Source organism: Caloenas nicobarica, chromosome 23, assembly GCF_036013445.1.
Source record: "Caloenas nicobarica isolate bCalNic1 chromosome 23, bCalNic1.hap1, whole genome shotgun sequence".
In the NCBI taxonomy this organism is placed as follows: Eukaryota; Metazoa; Chordata; class Aves; order Columbiformes; family Columbidae; genus Caloenas; species Caloenas nicobarica.
Window position 1 is genome coordinate 5,165,042 of NC_088267.1, and position 25,684 is coordinate 5,190,725.

General features: G+C 47.8%; 1 protein-coding gene across 1 annotated transcript in view; it reads left to right on the top strand.

The window, feature by feature from the left end:
* GRHL3 (grainyhead like transcription factor 3) overlaps positions 1-25,684 on the top strand; it is a 60,372-nt gene that overhangs the window by 10,871 nt on the left and 23,817 nt on the right. The window contains exons 3-7 of the mRNA XM_065650498.1: positions 2,650-2,829; positions 9,013-9,165; positions 21,759-21,854; positions 22,898-23,026; positions 23,743-23,812. Coding sequence (XP_065506570.1) covers positions 9,117-9,165; positions 21,759-21,854; positions 22,898-23,026; positions 23,743-23,812 — 344 coding nt within the window. The 5' untranslated portion in view covers positions 2,650-2,829; positions 9,013-9,116. The remainder of the gene's footprint in view (positions 1-2,649; positions 2,830-9,012; positions 9,166-21,758; positions 21,855-22,897; positions 23,027-23,742; positions 23,813-25,684) is intronic.

The following is a 25,684-nucleotide window of genomic DNA, read 5'->3' on the forward strand; positions in this document are numbered from 1 at the left end:
CGTGCAGGTACATTTAATGGGAACAGGCAGATGCAATCAGCCAAGTCATGGATGTTTAACACGCTTCAAGGTGCGTTGGCAGTTTTAGATGATCAAAGCCTCTCTTGTGATGCAGTGGCATTGCCAGGGTGTTTGCTTTTAACTCTATCAGATAAGTTGAAAGAAAGTCAGTAGTCAGTTTTGATGTTGTAAGAAACCAATTTGGGAATGGTCGGAGACAAAAAAATCGCTCAAGAGTTCAATTAACTGGGAGCATGGGCACTGAGAGGGGACTTGCACATATTTCTGGTTCTTTGGGTACTAACGTGTCCTGGTGTCACTTTCTGCAGTGATTTTACAAGTTTGCAGCTGAACTGGAAATGTCAAGTGTCAGTGATTTGAAATGGGAGGTCTTAATCCCTGAGAATCACCCTAAAATCTCCTCTGATGACCCGACACTCTGATAAACCTCCACCCAGGAGGACGGGTCTTCCCAGGCTCTTGTTCCTTCTCTTTAGTGCTAATGGCAGTTGGGCACGGGCACCCAGCAATGAGGAAATGTCTTTACCAGCTGCCTTTGTGCTCTGAAGAATGTGTTTGCATTAAAAATATACATTTCTTATACAGATTTTTCTTTGCAGGAAGGTGCAGGCTGTGTCTAGTGTTTAACTACCAGGCGAGGCAGGTGCGGTAACACGTAATCTTTATAACCAGGCTTGAGGAACACCAGTACAGGCGTTGCCTTCGGTCCAGTGAAGTCCATACGGACTCAGTTAGAATTAAAGGGGCCCTCTTTGGATTTACTGTAATTTAATTGAAAGTGAGTTCAGATCAGCTGACTCGGTGAAGGCTCTTTGATTCTAAACTGCAGCATCTGCAGGCGAGTTCATTGCCATTTTACTGCCCTAAGTCACTACCGTTCATGAACTCAAGTTGATTTCCCTGAATTTCCACCATGTGGACAAGCTCTAAGAGTTCCAGCATCAATCCGAGAGGACTCCTCTAGACCTCCAGCGTTTTCAGAGCCTTGAGCTACACCGGAGAGGCATGAGGAAGCACCGAGCAGGGGAGGCTGTTGGTGACACCATTAGGAAACACCTCAAAACAGCAAAGCCTCCTTCACCGTGAAAGAAAACGGACAGTTCCTCTGGCCTCTATGTCCCGTGGAGAGAGTGGAGCAATGTTTTGGGAGCCCTGCTCAGCCTGTTTGAAGGCATGCAGGAGCTGCCGTTGCATCTGTTGTGAGTGGAAATCGTTTTTCCTGGTTCCTTAGGGCAGGCAGGGGTTTCCCAGCCCTGTCCTTTAGGAACAGCCGCTGTCCCGGCTGACTCGGGCACTGTCTGAGCTGGGATGTCACCACACTGGTACCGCTGCCACCAGCTGTGTCCCTGTGGGACGGGACACAGCTGCTCACACCCTGCTCTTCTTTTTGACAGAGGTCCCACGGGATCTTGTAGTAAACGGGCCAGAATTTCTGCCCTTTCCACAATAACTGCTTAGGAAGCCTTGTGTCCCCCTCATAGGGCATTTTCTTCAAAATGTCTCTCTTGGGAAGGGCAAAAGCTTTGTCTGATCCGTGGGGTGTTCATGCATGTGAGGATCTTCAGAAAGGCATGAGAAACCTTTCCTTTACATGAGCCAACAAAAATGCCACGTCTTGAGGAAATAAAATGAAATCGAATGTGTCACCTGTCCTGCTGGGCAGGCAAAGAAAATCCAGGGGGAGTTTTTAAAGGAGCCTCAAGGGTGAAGCTTGAACCTTTCTTGAAAGGAACTAAGGAGAAAAATCAGGATTCAGTGCTTTAATTATTTTTTTGTGGTGGGTTCATACACATGAAGACAACATTGGATCTCTGCCCTGATCTCTGCTTAACCCAAATACAGAAATGTGGCAGTTTAAACCTGCTCATGTTTGTTCATACTCTCTGGGCCGAGTTACGCGACAGAAGCACTAACTGCTGACACCCAGGCGGGTTGGCCAGGGAGATAAGAGCTATTTCAACCCCGGCAGAGTAACTTGGTCCTTTGCCAAGTGGTTCTGCAGGGAAAGCTTTTGCAGACCCTTTTTTTCTTTTAGTTTATGGCCCAGCCCAAAGCAGAATTGTCCAGAGAGCATGGAACAGCACAGGCTGCTTGGCCGATGCCTCACGTGGCCACTGACCATTACTTAAGGGCTGGTACCGTTACACGCTGTGTTTTGATGGGTACAAAAGCTTGGACGTGGCAAAGGGCAAAGAAAAGTCGTGCTCTGGGGTGCACTGTCTCCTGCATGGGTCAAGGAGAAAACCAAAAACCATTGGGTTTTCTTCCCCGTTCTGTTTTCAGGCAAGTCACCACACCCTCTCTGAGCAGCGTTTCCCCCATTACATAAACAGGGTGTCAGTAAGAAAATTGAAAGGGAAAATAATTTCTTGTTTAAAATAAGTATCAAACTCCCTTTGAATTTTCCTCCTCTTTTTGAACAAAAATAGAAAATCTTTACTTGTTGTTGTTTCCCATCCCATGTGTTATAGATTAGCTGTCTTCTGGAGATAAATGGGACTGTTTGAGTACTGATGGTATGTTTGCTATTGCTCAGAATTATCCAGCATCAACCATCATTTCTAAAGGCTTTGCATAGCTGCCTTCAGCTTGGTAAAGCTGAGTGTCTTTTTTCCCTGTTTCCTGTAGTCGCTGCAAAACAACGTGAGGGATTGCAAAATACCTGGCTGAATCAACAAACAGCAATAAGCAGCGCTTGACAACGCCGTCCGTCCGTAGAAGCCCATTACCTCCTCTAATTAATCCTCACTTCATTAGGCAGAAAAAGGCCACTCATGGCAGCGTGGGCGTGACGAGGATACGGCCGCGGTAAGTTCTCTCCCCGCTGCTGTTTGTTGGTTTCTGGGGCCCCGAAGAGCCAAACAGACCCGCCCTGCGCGCCTGCGTGGGTTTGGCGATGAGCGCGTCCCGCGCAGGGCGCTTTTACCATCGCATTTGCTCAACAGGGATTAAAACGCACCTGTGGTTTTTCTGCCTTTACGGACGGCAAGAAAACCCTCAGGGGCAGGGGACAGTGGGGAACCTGCGCCGGGGTGGACACGGCCGCAGCGTGAGCTCCAATCTGGGCTGTGACATTACACAAAGGTGCATTTGCATCAGGACAGATCCCCTTCCCTATCTCCAGTCCACACCCTCTTCATCCCATTTAATCCTGCCCTCGCCCAGCAACAGCCATTGAGGCAGAGCCACCTTTCCTCACATCTCCGCTCCCCTTTCGAATGCTGGTTTGAAGCAAGATGGCATTTTAGCTGCACAAAAAGCAGAGGGTCCCTTTCCACTGTCCCTTTCCTTGGATGATTTGACAGCCCACACATTTCTGGCATGAAATCTCTCCGTGCAAAGCCCTTGGTAAACATCGTTGAGAAGAAAAATCGTAGCACCAGTGTGTTGCAGCTTTCCTCTAGCCTGAGCCCAAAGGATCCCGCTCCGTGCTCCAGCAGAGGGGCCAGATCTGTGGAATCAGCCATCGCCTCGCAATGGGCTCTCTGTTGTGAAAGAGGGTTTTTAGCAGACAAACCTGTACTTATGAAATGAAGTCTGCCTCAGATATAACAGAGGAGGATCATAGAGGCAGTTACTATAATTACTACTAATAATACTTACACTTACCCATACGTTAGCTCCATATAAACCATTTTTTATTCCCTGTGCAAACAATGAATAATTAGCAGCCTCTCTTATTGCCTTTTTAAGAGTTACGTCATGTTCCTTGGGACAAAGACCATCTCTTTGAACAGCACCTTGCACTGAGATTTCTGGGGCGTTGAGTGCCACTGTAATGACAGCATGTCAGAATTGCAAGTGAATTCATTAGGATCAGGAGGGACAAGTTATCTGGAGGGCAAAACTGTTCCCAGCGGACCTTTTCATTAGCTTTTTCTTGGCGGTGTCATTTTCTAGGGTGTTATTTCACATTATGGAGGAAATCTGTTGTAGGCTTGCTCCTTTTGCCACTGAAATTGTAAGGCATTTGTTTAGGGGCTTGGACAGAAGATGGTTTTGCCGTTTCAGGGGTTTGAAGGGGTTTGGCTTTCATCTGCGGTTGTTTCCCCACCACGGACCTTTCTCCTACCTTGGTTTTGGCAGCTGCTCAGCCTTACGTGAGTGAAATGTCTCTCTTAGCCCTGATTAGGCAGCAGGCATGCGCTTGTGAAAACAACACACAATTTTTCTTCCCAACACCATTTTTCCTCCAGACAAAATTGGATTTATTGCATAATGAATAAGTTCACTGGAGCTAAGGTGAGTTGGTGGTTAAAAACAACTGTGGTTTATATCCCTTTTCAGACCACCAAAGCCCAGCCCTCCGGTTTGTGCTGATGCATTACTGCTGACAGCGGTAATTTTTAGTGACAGATACAGAAATGTCCTTAGGGAAAATACAATGGTGATGGAAGTTTCCTGTGGGAAAAAAAGCTTTTTTGCTTTTTTTCTTTTTTCTTTTTTTTTTTAAGTGCTTTCACCTTTTCTGGTTTTGTCTTTAGGGACCGTTTCTTCGCAGGCATTCAAAAGCTTTCGATCCCATTAATTTCACCATGATTTGAGGTCAGTCTGCATCTTCTGAGGAATAATCAGTTTCTTTCAGAGTAAAACCTGAAAAATTGGCTGCGCTTTCCTATTGTGTTGGATCTAAGTGACAGGCCAGCTGTGGTCTATGTTTGTTGCAATCATCGGAAAGGCCACACCTCTGTATGAAACATTATCTTTTGCATAGCAACTGATACTGTGAGTTAAGCTGGATTGCACAATTTAGACTCTAATCTTAACTGGAAAGATAGCATCAATTCTGACTCAGAACCATATTTTCCTGTATCTCAGAGACAGGATATTTTTGCACAGTGAATGGCAAAAAATTTACATGTATGTAAATGGTTTTAATCTTGATCCCCTCACTCTGAGTCCTGGGTCAATAAGTCTCCCCCTGAATGCAAATAGTTGTTTATGTCTCGCAGGGTGAACAAAGGCTGGATGGGGCCCCGCTCGCAGGATCTTAAATCTAATGCAACAGAGGAATTGCGGTAAACACAGGGGAGGAGACTCGGAGGGGAGGATGGAGGTTACAACAGCGAGAGATGCAGAGATTCACCTGTTGTTCTGAACCATTTCGTTGGGTCATAGTCCAGAACCAAATCTTTTCATTATAAAAACATTGCAAGGTGCTAACACAGTACCTGCTGACATGGTTTGTAAACCCCGGTCGTGTCAGAGCACGGAAATGACTAAGTAAATAACTGCTCACATCTCAGGCTGTATTTACATGGCCAGGCACAAGCAATCATGAACCTCATCTGTCCATCCCTGACCCAACCAAATACCAAGTTGTTTCAGCCTAGAAGCCCACGAGCCTCACTAACATCACATGAACTTGTGCTAACAAGCAAAAACTTGGCACAAATATTAATCACTTTTTTCTTTCAGTTTGTCTGACTGATCAGCATTTTTTCCTTGGACTCAGAGACAATTTTTTGGTCTGAACGTAGCTCGAAATTTGTTGCTTTTGAGTCAGATCTAGTTGCGTGTTTGAGTGCCCAAAGGTGTCTCTGGTTTTTCGGCTGTAGCAGCTGGTTTATAAATGATAAAGCCTCTCACTACGAATCTTTGCCTTGCTTAAGCGCGCCGTGAAATCCGTCAGCAGGAGCGGGGAGGGAAAATGCCCCTTGCTGCAAATCTCACCTTGACTAAACACAAGGGAAATCCTGGTACCATTGAGGGTTCTCCGCTCAGCTTCACAAAGCCAGGATTTCATCTCCTTAGCTCTGACCTCAAAATTATTGGATCGTTTTAACTGTTTTGGCTCTTGATGCACTTCTCAGAACACCTTCTTATAAGGAATATGGTGAAAGGGAAGAAGACAATTAATCGAGACATTTACTGACTTGCCATTGAGCATTTTGCTACAGCAGTGGTAACTATTACCGCTTGATAATAAGGTGCGTGTGTCTTAATGGGAAACTTGATTGCTGTTGTAGTGTCTGCAATCCCAGGACCCCTGTGCTGGGTGCTGGACCAGCTCCTGATTCAGTCCCTGTCCCAAAGCGGATGCAGCTGCGATAGCATGTGCCATCACTATATCCACATAGTTTTATTGCTTCTCATTAGATGTTTAATGATAAAATTCTTGGATTTTGTTTTGATCAGGATAGTGACTAAGATATTCGTGCTGTAATTAATACTTGTTTCTTTCTGTTTGATTATAGTGTGCTTGTGATGTGAGGTGCGAGGTTAATGGCACATGTAGCAATCGGTGTTGTGTTCCTAACTGGTGAAGCTGTGCAGAGGAAATGACAAACGCTCATGTTGCTGTCGCTCTGAGTCTGGATTAAGCTCTTACATCGTGTAATTGTCTCCAGATATGACATGTAAATTGTACCGACTTAAACTACCTCAACACCTAGAACCTGAGTTGGGTCTTTTTTTGGAGATGTTTCTAGCAGAATTCCCAAGGATGTTGGTTTTTTTCTGAGCAGTTTGTTGTGAGTCCTATTACCTAAATATCTGAATCATCCCTGCATTTTTAACACGCTTACCTCCAAATAAACGAGTGCAGTAGAGGACTGATGTTACCACTGGATGAGATGGAGGTAAAGAGAGTTTTCCTCAAAGTCCTGTAGAAAATCTGCGGCAGAGACCCTGAGTTCTGGGATAATGCTGCCATCACCTGCCCTTTTTTCCTGGCCATGAGGTGCTTTGGGCTCTGATCTGAGTGGGAGGAGATGGAAGGACTGAGCCCGCTGATCAGGGGATACGACAGTTACTTTAATTGTGACAACTAAGTGCCAGGATTTTGGTGAGGCCCGGTGTATTCATTAGAAATTGATGGTTATTACAATTAATAATACACTGAAATTAATTACGGGAAGAAACATTACATCCGTGGTGATCCGTCCATGGGAATGCCAGTAGAGATGCCTTCTGTGGCACTTTCTTCTCTTGCCATTTATACTGTTCTCCTAGAGGGCCAGAGGTTTCCAGTTAATTCCCAGAGTGACAGTTTAATGTATTTATCTGGTGTAATTCATTCTCCTCTGCAGCCTCATCTCCAAGCAACAAAGCAGGAGAAAAATAACCCCTCAACCACCCTTTAATCCACCGAGAGGAAAGGCAGAGACACTCTGAACAAGCCTGACAGGAATGATGACCCACAGAGCAAACGGCCGGGGGCCCTGCAGGGAAATCTGCCAAACTTCGGACCTACAAACCACCTAATCCCTCGATTCCGAGCATCTTTGGGGCTACTGGAAGTGTCATGGGGCAGAAGATGCTGTTGTGCCCGTTTGCTCAACTCTTAAGTCCTCATGTCTGGCATTTTAATCTCATTACAATGTGGGCGCTGGGAATAATATGACAGAGTGGCTCTGAGCCAGCTTAGGTCTGAGAATAAGATTTCCTGGAAGCTCAGGTTTGTGCCGCGTCAGGACTGCACAGACCGTCATTTTTCCACCGAGGAATAGATTCCTTGCAGGTATCTCCAGCGAGCACACATGCACACGTGTGCGTAGCAATGCCCCAGACCTTGTAAAAATGAGATTCTGTCTGGACATGATAATTCACTTGAAGCAGACAGGAAAACCGAGGCAGGAAAACTTCCTCCATAGGTAAATTTTGAAAGCTGAAGTACTAGGCAGGAAAGAGGTTACTGAAGGAGTTCTTCCAGAATCATTTATGGGCTCATTCTTAGCCATTTTTTTAGAATAAACCAAAAAGTGTGTCCCGATGAAATCTGCTGGCAGTCTGCCCCAGCTCAGAGTCCGAACACCGTGCTTTGGCCTGCGTTTTTCGTTTTTCCTTTGTGTATGATGTGTTTGTCTCAGGTCCTTGGAGAGAATCCCTGTTGATGTGTTCGGACCCCAGGGTTGGACTCACACCCGATGTCCCTTTCATTTCATGGCTGTGCTGCTGCCCGGCTTATTTATCAGATGTCCTCACCAAATCAAGCCGTGGCTTCTCCAGTGCGGTATCTTTTTTTCACCATCAGCAGTCGATGTCTGATATTTCCGTGGATGGTGAAACCCCCGCAGAATGCCCCCAGCTGCTTGAGCAATGCTGTGAATGGCAGGAAAAATTCCTCCCTTGTCCCTAGAGGCCACCAGCTCATGCCCTGAAGCAGGAGGTTTCATTACCCCTATTTTTTTTCCCTTGGGTTATACGACTGCCGGTGTTATTTGCAGTCATAAAATGTTCCAACTCAAGTTTGAAACCCAGTCAACATTGTTTGTCTCGGTCGCTTTCCTGCAGCTGCGAATTCCTTTGCTCTGCTGAGCACTGGACACAGCTCTTTCCTTTGAGGAGCCCACCGTGTGCTGCCCTTTCATTTCAGAACCCACTTTTCCCCACATGTCTGCAGAGATGTCCAAGAGTGGCTACTCTGGTAAAAATGGAAAGCACGAGTTGCTTCCACACAACCTGGTGTGTCCTCTAAGCCAGCACTGACACTGTAGCAGACGTGGCCAGGAATGGCACAAGCTGTCCTGTAGTAGGTATTTTTCTGGAGCAACCTACACGAAAGGGAAGGCAACAGGATGCTATAGAGAAAGAAGAGATCCAGAGATCTAGGAATCCGAAGATTTGGTTCCCATCTGTCTCCTGAGATTCTAGATTTAATAGCGGCGGGGACTATAACTGCTGCGCAGCTCTCGTCACGGCTTCACGACAAAGCTGCGGCCCTCAGCAATAACCACTTGAATTCCCGTACAGAGTGCGGGGTCTGCAGGGCAGCACTGGGTGGGAAGGGGCTCGACACTAATTAAAGGCGCTGGGTGCGCGAAGGCAGCGGCTCCGCGGGGATCCCAGCTGCGGGTGATTGCGGGGCCCGCGTGAGCTCGGGCCGATAACGGGAGGATGGCAATTACACACCTCTTACAAATACCTCCAGAGTCCGATTCATGGCCTGCTTTATTTTATGCTTTTTTCTCCCCTTTTTTTTTTTTTTCCCTACTCCCTTTCTGGCAATAGCAGTGAGGGACTGACTGAGTTTGCTTCCTTTCCTGACAGGAAAGAGGACTATTAACATATGAGCATCTACTCTCCAAAACCAAAATATCTCAGCGATGCAGACATCGTGTCAGCCAGGCGGGAGGCACGGGAGCATGTGAAGAATGGTGAATTCCGCCGTCCTGGGCTTCCCTCATCCCGCGGCAAGAGAAGGTACTTAAACATTTTGGGCACAGAGCCCAACAGCTGCTGCATCCGAGGGCTGTGGCTGCTTTTCCTCTGCTTGGGTCTCCCTGGGAACAGCAGCGCGGGCACGGAGCAGCGGGTGTTACGCCAAGCGGGCCTGGTGTCTGTGGAGAAAAACTGTTTCTGCTCCTCCAACACCTGAGGCTTCACTTCTTATTGTTTCCCTCTTCCTGCTGGCAAAGGAGCGTGAAGGGGTTGCTGTCCTGCCTGCTTTCCTCTTGGCTCTGAGCAGGATCAGTTACCCGGGCTGGTCCTTGCTGCCAAGCACAGGTTCACCCACACTCGGATGAAGTCATTTTCCCCGAGGCCCTGGTGGTGGGGATATGGGGAGGGCTTCACCGTAATTTGGAGTGCCAGGATAGGACTAATCTGGCCTAACCTCCACTCTGCCACCATCCCAACCCTCTGCCGTGGCAAGGACATCCCTCTCGAAGAAGTTATCGCTGCCGTGTGGCTTCGCAAGTGAAGTCGGGACCATCAGCCACGCTCGGCTGGCGTCTGGGGAAGATCTGAGGCCAAGCTGAAGCACAGCTGGTAAATCAGACTGAATCTGGCCCTGGTTCTTCCCCTGAAAAACACATTTTCAATGTCAAGGGCGTGCCATGCTTTGTAGGAGTGGACTATAACAATTGCGAGTGCTAAGGGGATGTAAACCAGGTGGAGAATCTGGCCTTTTTGTCTTCAGTGCCACAAGCACAAACAGAAATACCTGGGTATGATGTTGTTACTTTCATCAGGACTCTCCAGATGTGAAGGGGCCCCTGTTAGATCTCTTGCAGAGATAACTCAGAACATGTAAATAAATCCATTCCTGTCTCTCCAGAGATCCCAGCTCAGATGGCGCATGCTGTAAACTGCAGCATTTGTAGCTCTCATTTACATGATCAGATGGGGAAGGGAGGCGGGTTAGTAACAAAGGCTGCAGCTGCCTGCCCCACATCGTGTCTCCAAGATCAACGGATTCCTTCACCCCCCGAGGTGCTGGAGTCTTTAATCTAAAACTCCATGGAGATGCTCCATGCAATTAGTACCTATGCTTATTACTCCGCCTTGCTCCATTCTTACCCCAGAGCTCTCTAGATAAAAGGGAAGACTTTTAAAGCTCCAAGTTTTCTGGGGCAGTTTCCTACTCGGTGCAGTTTTACCCCGCCTCTCCTCTCCCTGCTCCTTTCTCTGGGACTCTGAGAATCTCCCATGTTTGTTTGTGGTTTTTCTTTTTCACAGGAAGTTCAAACTCTCCTTTCCCTTATTAGGATTGTCTGTAATTCCATCTCCTGCACATCCATCTTGTCGTCCTTGAAATGCCTTTCTTTTTTCACACACCTTTCTGCATCTCGGAGCCCAGCTAGTTATTATCTTCTTCCCCCACTGGGTGGCTGCTTATCTGTTTATTTGCAAAACTGGATGGAGGTCTTCTGAGAGGAGATGTTTTTGTTTGATTTCCAGCTGTCCTTGCTTCAAAGAGAGGCAGAAACTTAGCAGAAGGAAGATTTTAGGAGGTTTTTTTTCCTAGTCCCAAACAAAATCTGAAAGCAGTGTGGCAGGAATCAGTAGTGCTTGTTGTTATCTTGGCTCTGCTACTGTGTCATGCTGCACTTTTGGGGTAAGACACTTCAGCTTTGAGTCTGTTTTCCCCAGTTATCAATAGACAGAATCAAATGAGTTGGTACATCTCCCATGCTGTAATCTTTAATCAGATGGTCCCTGTAGAGTACTTCCCATATGCAGCTTTCTGTGGCAAGGCTGTTATTGTCCAGAGAAAAAATACGCTGGACTAAGTCCTGGCCCTTCGCAAGAGGCTGAGGAAAGGGTATGATACGTGCTGGAGAAGCAATAAAGGGCTGGGGATCAATTTTTTTTCACCACAGACTCCTAGGGGATTTGCATGACTTCTAGTGGGTCTGCAGATGGCGACTGAGAAAAACAAGCTCATTGTCAGTTGGTTTAAACAGATTATGTAGAGAAGAATGGAAAATTTGTAGAGAGTCTTGTCCAACAAATGTTGAAAACTACTGATGGCTAGAAATGGGTCAATACCGGGGTGGAAGAAGCCAACAAAGACTTGCTCCAACTTTCATGTGAGTTCCTTTGTGACTGTACACCTGTGGGGTATTCTAGGGATGGGTCAGCTCCCAAGAATAATCCTGGAACTAGTGAATTTTAAGGAGCTCTGATTTTAATTCATATAGTTTAGTTTCTGTGGTTTACATCAAAAGACATCCAAATGCTGGGAAAACCTCTGGAGCAGCCACACCTTAGTGTTGAGAAGGGCAGTTCATTCACACCTACTTCGCTGCTCTTCCTTTTAAGCTGCGTTAATTGTTTTAATAAACAAAACAGTTTTCTTTCTAGAGCATTCTATTCTTTTAGCTGCTAGTCGCTTAAGCACTGTCCCCATGTGCTGTGAAGTTGTCCTTGTTTTTTCTTTGATGACTGCATTTATAGATTTTCGGTGAGTTTGAAATGGGCAAGAAAGAACAGATTTCTTGGAGTCCAGACAATTCTGTCACTGGCACGTTCCCAGAGGCGTTCGCTGCTCTCGGCTCTCAGCTGTGCACCCAAATTGGGCAGCTGGCCATGAAAATAGGGAATTAGGTGGCTACTTACCTGATTTGCATGCACAAATTGATATTTTAATGTGCAAATGCAGCTTCTTAGAGATGTAACTGGCTAGGTGTATTTATTTTGTTCCTCTTTAAAATATTCTCTCAGTTTCTTGTGCTACTTTCACTTGCTGCAAATTAGGATCAATCCAATTAAGTTGGTGCAGTTGCCTCAGTGAAAACTGGTATGAGCAAGAAGAGAATTGGGTTTGTTGTCTGTGTGATGGTTGGCACTAGAGAAAGAAATCAGTGCGCTCTGTGCTGGGATAGTTGACTTTGCTGCATATTTGAGATATTTCCCATTCTAAGTATAGGAAATACTTGCACAAAGTCAACAGGAGTGTAGTCAGCACCAGAGCTGTGCGGATGCTGACGGGGTGAATTCCAGATGGAGCTTGGAGAAGTGATGATTAATTTCCAGCAGTTCCAAAGAGGAAATTATACTCGTTAAATCAATCTAGGCGAATTTCAGCTCTTGCATAAAAGGCACCCTAATTGCATTGGTGAATTCAGAATGAACTGCAGGACGGTGTGCAGGAAGTTCACACACCCCTTGTACTATCATTAACGATTGCAACAGAACCTGAAATGTTTACTCGCTCGGCCAATAACATGTTTGTGTTCCCTCTTTTTTTTTTTTGACCTTATTTAATTGCAAGGGGAAGGGGGCAAGTATATGGCTAAATAAAGGCTCTTGTGCTTCAGATCAGCCTCTGATGAAGCGGAACGATGCACTGGATGAACCCTTGGCCGGTGTTGCTGGGTCTCGTTGCCTCACGGCAGCACAAGCACAGCTGGCATAAAATCTGCCACTCGGCTCCAGTCATGACACCGATTTCGCTGTAGCTGAAGATCTGTGTCTAGAACATCTATCATGGTTTGTTGTTATTTTCAGCCTGCCCTACTTTACACCATCATTAATCATGGAGAGGTGGATGGGATGGGGACGGGACGGGCCGTTCCCTTTGTGGCAATGGTCACGCAGCCGTCGCTGCTCAGCCAGCCCGTGCGCCACTCTCCTTCCACCCAACCTCTCCGTTCCCAGGAGCGGGGACAACGAGGCATTTAATTTATTAGCTGCGCAGGGTGATTTACTGCCATCAAATTAATATGAGTTAGATTCACAAGGAGCCTGTGGAGGAGAAAAGCAGCTGAGGAATGAGACAGCCCCGTGTTCTGTGGGTCTGTGACTCAGCAGGTTGCAATTAGGTCACGCAGGGGAACGGAAGGGATGGCAGCGTCTCGCTGGCGACAGCAATGGAGCTGCTTCAGGTTGACTGTTGGCTGCTTAATTCAGGCTGGGTGGCGATCTTCTATCAGCCTCTCCTGTTTTTTCCTCTCTCTCTCCTACAAAATGGCAATACTTAAGGAAGAGCTGGGGTGGAGTTCCGTCTGTCCAGGCTGAGCACGCTGAGGTTGTGTGTGGTCTCTGTCACTTTATGGGACTTGGGTAAACACCAATTGCTTTGTTATGTGCTGAATAGGAAAGCTAGCCCCAAATTAGCACTAATGTGAGGTCATTTAACCCTTACGGGAGGTCTTTTGAAAAATCATAATAGAGCCATGCAGGAGTCAGGGCAAACCAGTCAAAGAGCCCAGCGAGGTTTTGTGCAAGATTGACAAAGTGCACCATTATCACGCTGAGAAGAGGCAAAAATGTAAATACTCGGAGACTTAACCAAGAGAAACTTTCCTCCTGCTGGGCTGATTATTCCTAAAACAGGTGCTCCCAAATCCCCATGCAATGGCTCCAAGCTCCCCATATTATTCCTGCGGGGTTTCAGGCCAGGAGAATTAAAAGTGAATTGGAGCCGAGATGAGCGTCAGCATCTCTCAGTCCAGTGCATTCATTGACATAATGGTTGCTGGGTCAGGGCAGCTCTTCCTGCAATTTCACTGTCCAGCCCTTGAAACAAGAGCTGGTGTTTTAATTGCCATTGAAAATAACTGTGTGTGGCTTGTTTGGGACGTGTAGCAGCCTGTGAGCGAATGGAGGCTCCTCTGGTGTGAGTCAGACGCCGGTGTCCTCCTGTCTCGGGCAGCCAAGGGTTAGGGACGGGCAGACGTTTCCAGCCTGCCTTGCTCCTTGTCACTGGGAGCAATGGTGTCTGCTGGTGCAGGCATCTGAAGTGGGGTGCAGGTGTGTGGGGGAGTTTGCTTTCCACAAGGTCCACCCGGGAGGAAAGCCGCGATGACCCGTGGGACTGAGTGAACTACCCGGGGGCCATAAACCTCCTGTAATTGGGGACCCTCATTTGCAAGATTTATTAGGGCTGTTGGTCAAGCCACAAAGGTGGGGTTGTGGGAGAAAAGCTCAGCGTCAGTGTGTGCTGGGTGAGGACCACGTTAAGTCCAAAATTTGGGAGAGAAACCTTGGTCAGGAACCTGAGTGCCAGTGAGTGCCGGCTCTCTAATTCCAGCCTTCCCAGGATGATTCCCCAGCTTGTTGTTGAGAAATAACTTTTCTGCCAAGCAGTCGGCAGGACCGGAAGCTCCAGATACCTTCTCATCTGGAAAGGCAATCAGACAAAATGCCAAGCCCAGGGGGCAAAATTTCAGCCTTGGTGCCAGTCTTACTTATTACATATCTGAGCTCTGCTGCCTGGTAAACTTTCATCATATAATTTATTTGCTTCTCAACATCCCTGCAGTTATTAAAAGCATCGTGCTCAGAACTGCCACCCAAGGTTTCTCTAATTAGTACATCTGCCTTTCGGGGTAATTTTGGATTGTTCGTTTTACAGCTCGACCTCAGGCAGCGAACGGCCAGAATTCGATCTGGGTTCCTGTTAGCCAGGGGAGCTGCCTGGGGTCGTCAGGACATGGGAGATCACAGGGGGAAAGGATCTGATAGTGCAGGGATGGGCTCTGCAGAAATGTCAGCCAAAAGTCAGCCTTGGGTCGAGGGGGAGACTCTCCAAATACCCTGGCCATGCCAGCTTGCACCACAAAAGGCAGTTTTTCCTTGCGTGGAAGAAAAGAACAATCCTGAATCTCCCTTGGGAAGGCTCAGACGGCCTCGCGCTGCCCCGGTTGGCACTTGGTGTAATCGATCCCGTCAGCCAGCGTGGAAAGGCAGTGCAGACCTAAGACAAGGAGTAAACCCATCCCTGCCAACCTGCTGAGCACCTGCAAGTGCAAGAACCCAAACGGAGAGGCAGATAGGCCAGGTGGGAGCCTCATGTCTCGTTTGACTGACCTTTTCTTTAAGAATGGGTAAAATATGTTTAAATTCTTATACCAAGGCTTTCTCTTACCATCTGACATCCTTCAGCTGAACCCAGTCGTCAGCTTTGCCTCTGCAGTGAGTTCTGAACCTTGGCTGCGCTTGGGTCTGACTCAGGTTGGAGCTTTCTAGTTCATCCTAAAATGATTTAATCCTCTGCTGAAAATCAGAGCAGCACAAACTGATTTCACTGGCAGTGATTAATCCTAAAGCTAGTGTAGGAGCCCACAGGAATCAAGTCTCACTGTCAAGGATATAAATCCTGAGGTTCAGATGAAATCATAGTTTCCTTTTTGTGTCTTTTCAGGACTCACCTGTACTTGGGGTTTGGCCACAAGTGCTGGTTCTGGCTCCAGTAGAGACACGGTTCATGCTGATGCAGTGTAATTTGTTTGATCTTGTTTCAAACTGGGTTAAAAATGCATTGCTATAAGTCACATCTCCACTAGTGGTTTACGTGGGTGACGAGACACTCAGGGTAGGCAAATTTCCTGAAGACTCGCATAAAATTACTCGCAGTAGGATCACGGCTGCAAATCCCATGAGAGCCCCGGGGGTGGCATCGGTCCCAGTGCCCAAACAGGCCCCTGACTGGAACGGGCACAAAGGTTGGGAGAGGCGAAGCTCTGGCTCACCGATGTGCAGCCAGCAGCGCTTTGGTCTCCTGCTTTCCATTCCAGCGCCTTGGAGACAAGCTGTGGCAACAGATCCTCCCTGAATATCAACAGCGAGGTCGTTGCTGCTCGGAGGTTTGCAGGTAAATCAGGTTTGCCACTCAAGAGGCCAACTCAGCCATCGGTGCCTGGTGTTTGGGTGCCGTATAGTATTTGTGGGGAAAATATGAAACCATCAGCTTAGAAGGGACACTGATTCTCAAATCTTGAAGTAGAAGGAGATGGATTGATTTTTTTTAAAAAAAAGCTAAAGCACCAGTTTGTTTTGTAATCGGTATGTGCTTCTGGCAGGAGGCATTTTCTACGAGGAAGAAAAATCCCCAAGCCCCTAAGGGCCGGCAGCCCTGATGTGCTGACTGCCACCCAAGATGTTCTTGGTGCATCTCTTGAAATGTTGCAAAACTACCTGATATTTTTCCACTCCACGGGATAACTGGTATCTTGCAGTGAACCCCCCACCAATAACCTGCCCCGAGAAGGGAGTTCCAGCCCTACAGAGGCTGATGAAAAGTAAACGTATCTACTGGATTTGCTGTGTGGGAAGGCTGGTGGATTTATATGCTTGACCTAGATGCTGGACAATCTGGGAACAATCTATTAAGTTCTTACAAGGTTTGGTTAGATTCGTTACCTGAGAAGGCAATACACTGATATGATTAGAATTTAGGTTTCATTTAAGATGGCAAGATTTTTCACCGTAGATGTTGGATTATGGCCTGGCCGGAAGGAGTAAGCAATATGAGCAGGTAGAGTGAGTCAGAATTAAGTGGGCCTTTATTTGGTATCAAATATGATAGACAGGTGCCAGCCAAGAAGCAGAGGGAGCTTGCCCACTACCAGAGGGTGGAGCAGATGGATATCTGGGTTTCTTTCTCTCTCTTCTAGACTTCAGAGCCATGGGAAGGGTGTTTAGGAGAGATGATGCTGTTGGAGTTTCTGGGCTCCTCCAGGTAGCTCTGAACCGGAGAGATCCGAGCGGAGCCCGGGTTCCTTCCAGCTTTCGGTCTCTTTGACAAAGGTATCGGCAAGAGATGGGGTTTGGGCTCTGGCAGGTGAAGCCCTGATACCCTGATATGATTATCTGCGTCCAGCTCCTGGCTTCAGCCAGGGCTGGCTGGAGGACTCTGGAGCTCAGGGGGTGCTGGAGCCGACTCGGAAGGTCCGTGGTAAAGCTTTTGCTGCCGTGACGCTGTGCTGGCTGTCACAGCAGGGATGTGCAGCACCAAAGAGGAGCCAGAGCCACCGACATCGCCCGTGCTTCCAGCCACCGATGCCATCCTGCAGCAGCTCCCCTGAGCTGTGCTTGCACCAGAAGATAAAGCCCAAAAGCTCCAGTTTCCCCTTTCTGTGTAATTTTTACAGGAGGCTTCAGCACTGCCAGCTTTGGGGTTTGCTGCAGCATCCAACGCGCCGTGGGCTCCGCAAAATGCGGAAGGGGGCTCTCCTTTTCCCTTTGATGGCTGTGTGTTAGCATGACAAAGCTGGAGCCCCTGGGGAGGGAGCAGGGCCAACACTGAGCCTGTTCGCAGGACATTTTCCAGGGGAAATCCCTCCCCACCTGTCAAGAGCTGAGAACTAGAGCCCCAAGTACTGGCTGCTTCTCCCACATGAGGCTGTTCAGAAGTTTGCACTGCGTTCCCTGCACATATCAGCCGTGGTTCGGTGACTCACGCGGGGCCTTTGGCAGGGGTTTCCAGTTTTCTCGGTGGAAATGAGATTCAGTTCCCACAGTTGATGTACCCGGCCCCTGCCCAGCCTCCCCGCTTCTCCCCTCCCTCTGCGTTTGCCTTTTCATTTGAATGCTTCGGGAGTGGAAGGTGTCTCCGCGTCAGGCCTTGGATCTAAGCACGGAATCCCAACTCTGGGGACAATTTTAGAGTCAAATCAAGATGGTGGAGCCAACTTCTTCCTCTTCTCTATAAATAATCAGGTCCAGCAGCTGTCTGCTCCAGGTGTTGTGGGAAAGTCGGCTCCTGCCAAAGTGCTGAGACAGAGAAAGGCAGGACGACTGCTGCCGTGTGCCAGCTCCAGCCACCCCAAAACACCCCGGGTACCACCATCCCATGACTGATTCCGATGAGTAATGACAGGTGTAGAACAGAAGTGAGAAACAATTAAAATTTTGCAGAGTACTTTGATGATTCCAATAGTGACCAGCCTTAGCACTAACATGTCATGAGCCGTGGTCCTGCCAAACACAGGACTGGCGTAGAAACCACAAGCCAGGTCCCTGGTAGATGTAGGGTTGGCTTTAAAATTGCTTAACTTTGTGGGGTGTGTGAGGGAGTTATTTTCATTTCTGTCTCTTCATTCCTGAGCCTACAAGGATTGTGTTTTCAGGCGTTTTGCAACAATCATGAAGGACAGATTTTTATGTCGAGAAAACTTTCACACGATCATATGATTATAGGAAGTCAGACTTTAAAAAGGCAACTAAATAAACTAATAACAACAGCAAGTATCAGCAGATTTGTGATGAAACCATGAAAGCTGGCAAACCTGAGATGTTATGAATTCCAGATGTTACACACAGATAAGTATCTCTGGCCTGAGCTTTTCTAATTAGCTACAGAAACTACGTTGTCATGTAAAGGTGTCTTTCAGGGCTCCCTGAGCAGATTCATTATAGTCCACCAGGACAGACTGATACTCATTCAGAATATTTCCTTTGTTATTTGCTGCTTAGGGTTTACTGAATGAGCTCCAATTTCTGTGCTGTGCTTAGATTTAAATCAGAACTGGCATCTCTGCAGCTGCCTGAACGGAGCAAACACCGGGATCCAAACACTCGTTGTACTTCAGCTGGAGTCTGAATCTGAGCCCGATCTCTGCCGCTGGGATCCAGCCCGCCGGCTGATAAAGGTAATTTATTCTGAGCAGCTTGGGACACCTCTGCCAGTGACATTTCCATATCTCTGCTCATGAAGGGCTGATTAATGATGAACGGAGTCAACTGAGGTATCTGAGACCAACCTCATCTCTGCTGTAGCGTCACCGGCTGACATCAGATAACTTCCCGAAGGGAGGCAGCTTTGATCAGGCTGCAGCACTGGGGAAAATGGTTGGGAGCAATACCTGATGTTTTGCATCTGCTCCATTTTAAACACTGTTTTCATGTTTAAAAATAAGTTTCTCTCAGTGAGGAATCACTGAGTGCGGGGGTTTGAAGACAGAGTTTACGTGGAGCCAGTCTGAAATCTCTTTTGAAGAGGACCCAGTTTTCCTCTGTAAAACCTTCCCCCGACTCCTTCCCTGTACATATTTGTAGCTGAACATCACATTTGCTGTCTGGGCAGCAAATCTGGCTGAAATGGAGAACATCCTTGCGACATCTCCAGCCAGCTCCCTCCCTGCGCAGACTAAATCAGCATGTGGGCCCCTTCTAGCTGGGTTTAGATCGACAGGTATCAGCTAAAACCAGCTCCAGAGCGAGAGCACGGGACAGGCTCAGCTCAGAGCACACACAGAACAAGTGAAGCTTCTTCCAGCAGGAGAAGCTGGCTGGGACGGTGGGTCGTGTTTGTTTGTTTAAACCGGAGGTGGCTGCCCTGAAGTCTGTCAGTTGGGTCAGTTGTTTACAACCCAAACTTGTTACTGTGTGAAAACTGGTAGAACTAGATAAAGACAACAAGAATTTTCCTATAGCCCCGTGGGCTACAACAGATAATAACAAACTGGCCTGACTCTATTAAAAAGACATTTAAGCATCGGGTCATGTTGTTTAGTGGTAGCGGGATCCAGCAGAGCCAGCCAGCTCCCCACATACCCTGCAGGTAGAGGTGTTCTGGGAAAGGGTCAGTGAGGGGTTTGTTTCTCTCATTTGCTTCAGAAGGCCAAATTATTTTTTCCCCTCGTTATTACTGTGACAATAGTGCTCTAGAGTGACTTTTGTAGCCTCTGCTGTGCTATGCGTTGTACAAACAGAGCGAAAGGGCACTCCTGCCGAAGACTTGCAGCCCAAGTTCCTGTTCAGCTTTTTGTTCTTTCTTCCCAAGGAAAAGGCAGAGGGAATCTCACTGGGAAAGCGTCTGCTCTGGATATCAAAGGTTTCTACAAACTTCGATGGCACAAGCTGTATTTTTTGCTGGAAAAGCACCTGAAGCAGCCACATCTCCCTTTGGAGAACAGCTCACTTTAACCCGCTGCAGGCTGCTTCCTCTTACTGCGTATTAATTGCTGAAGTGTTTTAATAACCTTTGGTCAAAGGCAGCTGAAATTCCTGGCACATCACAGGACAACTGGAAAGGATGTTTGACAGCTGTCAGTGGGAAAAGCCGTGTATCCTAAAGGGATTAAAGCCCTTGCTTTGAAGTTTCTCACAAGTTCTCCAGAAAAGAAGCCAGACTGGGAACAGGGAACGTGAAATCTGAGGTCACACCGTGAATCGGTGGCGGAGGGAGAAGCAGGAACGTCGAGGTGGCACCGCAGCAGCACCTGAGACCTGGCCAGCGACATCGTCCTCAATCCCGGAGCTGATGATCTCTCGCTAACGAAATGCAGCTAATCACAGTCTGCCCCTGGATGTTTAAAGAGGGTTTAACAATCCAAACAGAAGTGCAACCCTGTTGCCTTAGAGAGGGTGTAGCTGTGAGCAAAATTTGGCCCTCTCTTTTAAACTTTGCAGTTTGTCTTGACTGCTGCATGCTTTATTTTTAGAGCACCATAAAGGGCTTTTGTTCCAAGGTATATTTAACAGGGGAGTGGAAGGGAAGTGGGAGGGTTTTGTGCATGGAGAATGTATCTCTTGGTCTCTTTCTTCTAACCCACCCCCTCACCAGATACTCTTGGGAGGGTGGAGTATAAATGGAAAAAAAAAAAAAAGAGAGAAAATAATAATTAAGAATACCGAAATCATAGTCAAAGGGACTGTCTAGGCGTCCAGGCCTGGAGGCCTCTCAGGCACCATAAAACACACATTATCACAAAACAGACGAGGTGCCCAAGAGAATGGAAGAGGCAGGGCAGGGGCGGTCCCGTCTGGCGGGGCTGGCCGCAGCGCGGTGTCCAGGCTTTGCCATGTGTCCCCCCCGTCCCATGGGGACACATCCCACCGGACTAGGGGGTCCTGATCCCCCTTGAACTGGCAATGGCGTGAAGGTGACTCAAGGGAGGCCGCGAGGGCCCCGTCCGCGGGATGATGGGTGATAGGGAGCCAGTAACGTTTTCATCTGGCCTTGAGAAGGTATCGGAGAGAGCAAACTCGAGCTGGTGTCACTGCAAAGAAGACAGATATGTGTACGGGCCCCCAAAGAGTGACACAAAGGGGCCAGTTTTTGCTGTGAGGGATTTTACTGAGGCGCCCTGATTCCCAGAGGCTGGGAGAGCTTCTGGGCGCTGCGGGTGGGCACAGAGCTCGTTGCATAAGAAATAAGACAGTGTGTGAGAACGAGTACGCGTCTTCCTACCCGGCGAAGTCTCTCATTCCGCCATCGCAATGAGATCCTAGCAGGAAAAAGGCAAGGCCCTGGATCAGCCTAAGGCTTTAAAAACAGGATTAGTAAAACTAAGAGAGGCAGTCATAGCTGTCCTTTTGGAGTCCCTGTGAATTGGTTCAAAGGAGAATGTGTTTTTGGCCTTTCTGCCAGTCCTTCCCATCTTCCCAAGGGACCTGGTGGCTTCCCAGGCGGGTTCCAGACACACGGAAGCACGACAGGGCACGTCGCAGCAGCACCGAGGGCCTGGGAAGCCCAGCCTGGCCCTGGCTGTCCCCACCTGCACCCAAGCTGTGGCACCTGAGCTAAAAGTGCAGCAGGGGTGGCCTTAAACCCCCAAAGTCAAAAACAAAGCTCTGTCAGCAGCAAGCTGGTTACAGAGCTTAGCTCCAGGCAGCCAGAAGGCTCTGGTGGCTTTGTTTTCCTCCTGTCCCCTACCACAGAGCAGCAGACAATGTCATCCCTGCTGTTCTGCAACAGGCCAGGTCTGAAAACCCGAACATTTCCATGCAGAGGTGGATTTGGCCTGGCCACAGTGGCACCTCGGGGCACATTTCACTAAGGCAAAGCCCCTCACGGCTCAGCTTTGCCGGACATGTTTCTCTCTCTCTTTTTTTTGGCGCAGGCTTTTTCCCGTGGAGGTCAGGATCCCGCGCCTGCCGTTCCACTGCGTGCTCTGGCTCAGTGTTTTCTCCTCCTTCACTTTCGTTGCTGGAATCTGGTAAGCCTCACTGAAAGGTTAGAAGAAACTTGGAAATCCCCTAAGGGGATGTTGCTGCTCCTTGCGCTACCCAGAGTCAGTGAAATCCTCTCTGCCTGGATCCGGGTAAAGGACAAGTGCCCAGCACTATGACTCTGGTTGTCATGAACTGGGGCAAGTTTCCTTAATTTAGAGATATAACCGGAATATTGATCAACTAGTGCCACCATTGCATAAGATTAGTGCTTTCCTTGGCTGGATAGGACATAAGTGTTCTTTTCTTTTTTTGTACCTCATGCTGCATGGTCTCTGCTATGCATTGATTCAGCTGATGTCTGGGTATCGCTGTCCCCTGCCATGCAAGGTCCTGGCAGCTGCTGCTCTCCAGCGGTCCCCAATGGAGCTTGTGTTGCTCCTGGAGTTTTCATTCCCTGAAAACAGACTTTGTCCGTTCCCTGGCAGGCGGGAGTTCGCACAGGAGGAGGGTGATAGCTGCTGCCTGGCTCAGCCAAAGCTCAGCCCAGCATGTCCTTATCAGCCGGCGCAGATACACCGCGGGCATTCATCGTCCCGCGCTCCGAGCTGGCCCTGCTCTGAGCCAGGAGCTGTAGAGATGTGTTTGAAGGGTGTTGTGCCCAAATTCATACTCTCTGTCTTCACATCCGCCTGTGCAGACATGCCTTGCGCCTGCCCAAGTGGGCCGGGAAGGCCATTTGTCACCAGGTCAGGACAGCTGGACTTACTGTTATGTGAAGAAGACTCAGAAGCTTTTTCGGATTCACCTGCTGATGCAGGGCGCTGAGTGGGACAGATTCAGCGAGTGAGACAGCGGTAGGGGGTGAGAACGAGTGGTGGAAGCTTTTCTTTTTCCCTTTGTTTTAAGGCTTGCACCAACTTGCCTCATAAAATCCTCTCCTGCCTTCCAAATCCAGTCAACGTGAGTCACCCACGGAGCCCATCCTTTGCCTCCTCATTGCAACACGGATGACAGAAACCATCCAACAGGAGCGCGTGAATCCGTGATGAGTTTTGTTCTATTGCATAAATCTTTTCCCCGTTTACAGGTGGGTTGCTCCAGAGCTCTTGCCTTGGTGGTATTTCTGCAGCCGGTTCCCAAACGGCGTGTGTCTCGGCTTCCTGCTGGAGCGACGCTCCGGTCTGCGCTGCGGAAGGCAGGACAGCGTGCGTGAACGGTACGGAAAAGGTTACCCCACAGACCTGCTTTCCTTACGTGTCCCCTGTAATGCAGAGATTATAAACTGCAGAGATTATGTACTGCAGCCAGTATGTTTGCTGCATGTCTTGGCCTCTAAAGTTAGGGAGTTCAAAGTTACTTTTCTAAGAGAAAATTTAAAAAAAAACCAAAACAGAACATCTATGGAGACTTTCTGGAGTGAGCAGCTGAAAGGTGAGAAAAGGAAAGAAAGCGTTAGCCTGCCAGTAAAATTACCATTTAGGAAGGAGAGGAAACTAAGAGGCTTTTCTTCTTCTCTAGTTTATTCCTTTAGATACGTGTATGTATTTTTGTCTGTATATTTATATATAAAGAAACAGCAAAGGACAGATCAACCCCCGGATTCATAAAAATGACAGCTATTTGGCACCGCGCTATATGGAACACGTCCACCAAACTGAAACTAATTATCCCCGAGATGAAGAACCGATTCCACTCCTTTATCCTATCTTTCTTCCCCCCGGGGCTTTTCCCTCCTTCCCCACCCACCCTGGCTCTGCGCTCCCTCCCGGCAGGCAGAGGGTTACGGGCTGCACCTGTCTGGGTGTACCTGTCCCAGGGCACCTGTCCGGGCAGCCAATCCCCGCGCCGGCTCACCGGCCTGTCAGCAAAATACCTGCGCGCAAAACCTCAACATAAATCAAACACTTCACAGGCAATGTCTGTCTTGAGCAGGTACTAGAAGAGAGAAGTCACCCGAATTTACCGGCTGCAAGGATTGGGGAAATATGTCGAATGAACTTGAGTAAGTAGAGGGTTTTTTTTTTTCTATTTACCCACTCTGTGAAGGTTGAGTGTTTCTTCTGAGGCTTGTTTAGGTGCTTTAGATCTGAATTAGAATCCTTGGGTTAATTCCCTGTCCAGCTGTTTGCAAGTGGAAGTAGAACAACTGATGGGAGCGTTTTTCAGACTTTCTGTTTCTCATTGACCTGTTGCTGCTTTTAGGAGGAATCACTTTTTAAATTGTTATTATTTAAGAGTTATTTAAAATCAGGATCCTTTCTTTTTTCTTTTTTTTTTTTTTTCTTTTCCCCAGACTAAAATGTGGCACATAGGGTTTCTGTCTAGAGACAAGCCTGTTCTGCTTCTATCCAACAAAGTCTAACATAGGCTACGGTGATTCTGTGGTTGGGGGTTTTTTTTGTTAGAAAATACCTTCCAAGTATTTACTCATTTTGGATGAGTTTCTGGTTTTTGGGGGATGGGGGTTGTTGTATGGCTTGCTTTTTTGTTGTTGGTTTTGTGGGGGGTTTTTTGTTTGTTTGCTTTTAAGCAAATGGATTAACACTATGATTCTATCAAGTAATTATGATTGATTTTTTGGGTTTTTTTAAAACAAACAAACAAAAAAAAGCACCTGACGTTTTGTTGATCCTGTATAACTCTTGCTTCTGGCCTTGAGTCCTCCAAAATCTTTTGGACTTTGGCTCCTGCTGGTGTGGATTTGCACAGCATTCCATGCCTCGCACCGCTGGAATTAAAGCAAACAAGTGTCATATTGAGATGACACGGTGTAGTAAAGGCTGGAGGAACATTCAACCGTGTTGGTGAATGCTGCTGTCAGTCCAGTCGTAAAAACCTATCTAGGTACATATGAAATAAATGTGTATGATAAAATATATCAAGAGGTATATGTCCATATATACATCTGTGTGCAGAGATGGTGCTTCAGAAGGTCTGTTTAGAAAGAAAAGCACATCCCTGTATGTGTTTACAAGCCTACAGAGGTGTTGTGACAGCTAATCTCTTAATAATGAAGAACCCTGAAAAGATGCAGCACTAATTATTATTTTATGTAAATACTGGGATCTATACGCTTGGATTGATTAAGAATCAGTGACTTAAATTTTCCCTTTCTGAGCTCTTTGGGTAATTTTTACTTGATGCTTTTTAAATGTAAGGGTTGTGCCGTGTAGTTTACTCTCAAAATGCTCCGGAGTGTTTGTGTGTGTACACAGTGCACTGCAGAATTAGATTGATGTATTACTAATTAAGGACTGGGGCATTATGTTACCTGATGAATTACATGGTTGCTTGACTCTTCTGTCCTAACGGGCTGTTAACCCCTGTGCCTTGCACATGAGAAAGGGGAATTGATGGGGGCAGGATCCCTTTTGTGATTCTGATCTCCAAGACAAGGATCAAAGCATGGAGGGAGGTTGGCGTCTGCTCTGCATCTGGGACAGATCTCAGGGGCTCTGGTTCCTTCCCACCCCGGGGAGGAGGCTCCGTGACCCTCCGTGGATTGAACCCAGGGACGCAGATCTCTCTGAAAATTTCACTTTGGTGCATTAGCTGGGGAAAAAAACTCCCCGGGGAGTGCAGAGAGGGGCTGTGACAGCTCCAGGGTGCTGGTGCCTTGTCGAGGAGCAGGAACGGGAGCAGCTCCTGGAGAAACTGTGTAGGAGCACGATGGGCCTGGGGAACCTCAGCCGATTGTTCCCCCGGGGCTGACAGGGAGCAGTGAGAGGAGATAAGGCAGCCGGGAACTTCACAGTACCAAAGGCTGAAACTTCAGACAGCTTTTGGGTTTCCTGAGAAGGGAAAAGGTGTCACAGAGGGGAGGAACCTCCTGAAGAGCTGCTAAAACCCAACCTCTGGGCAAAGGGGCTGCTGC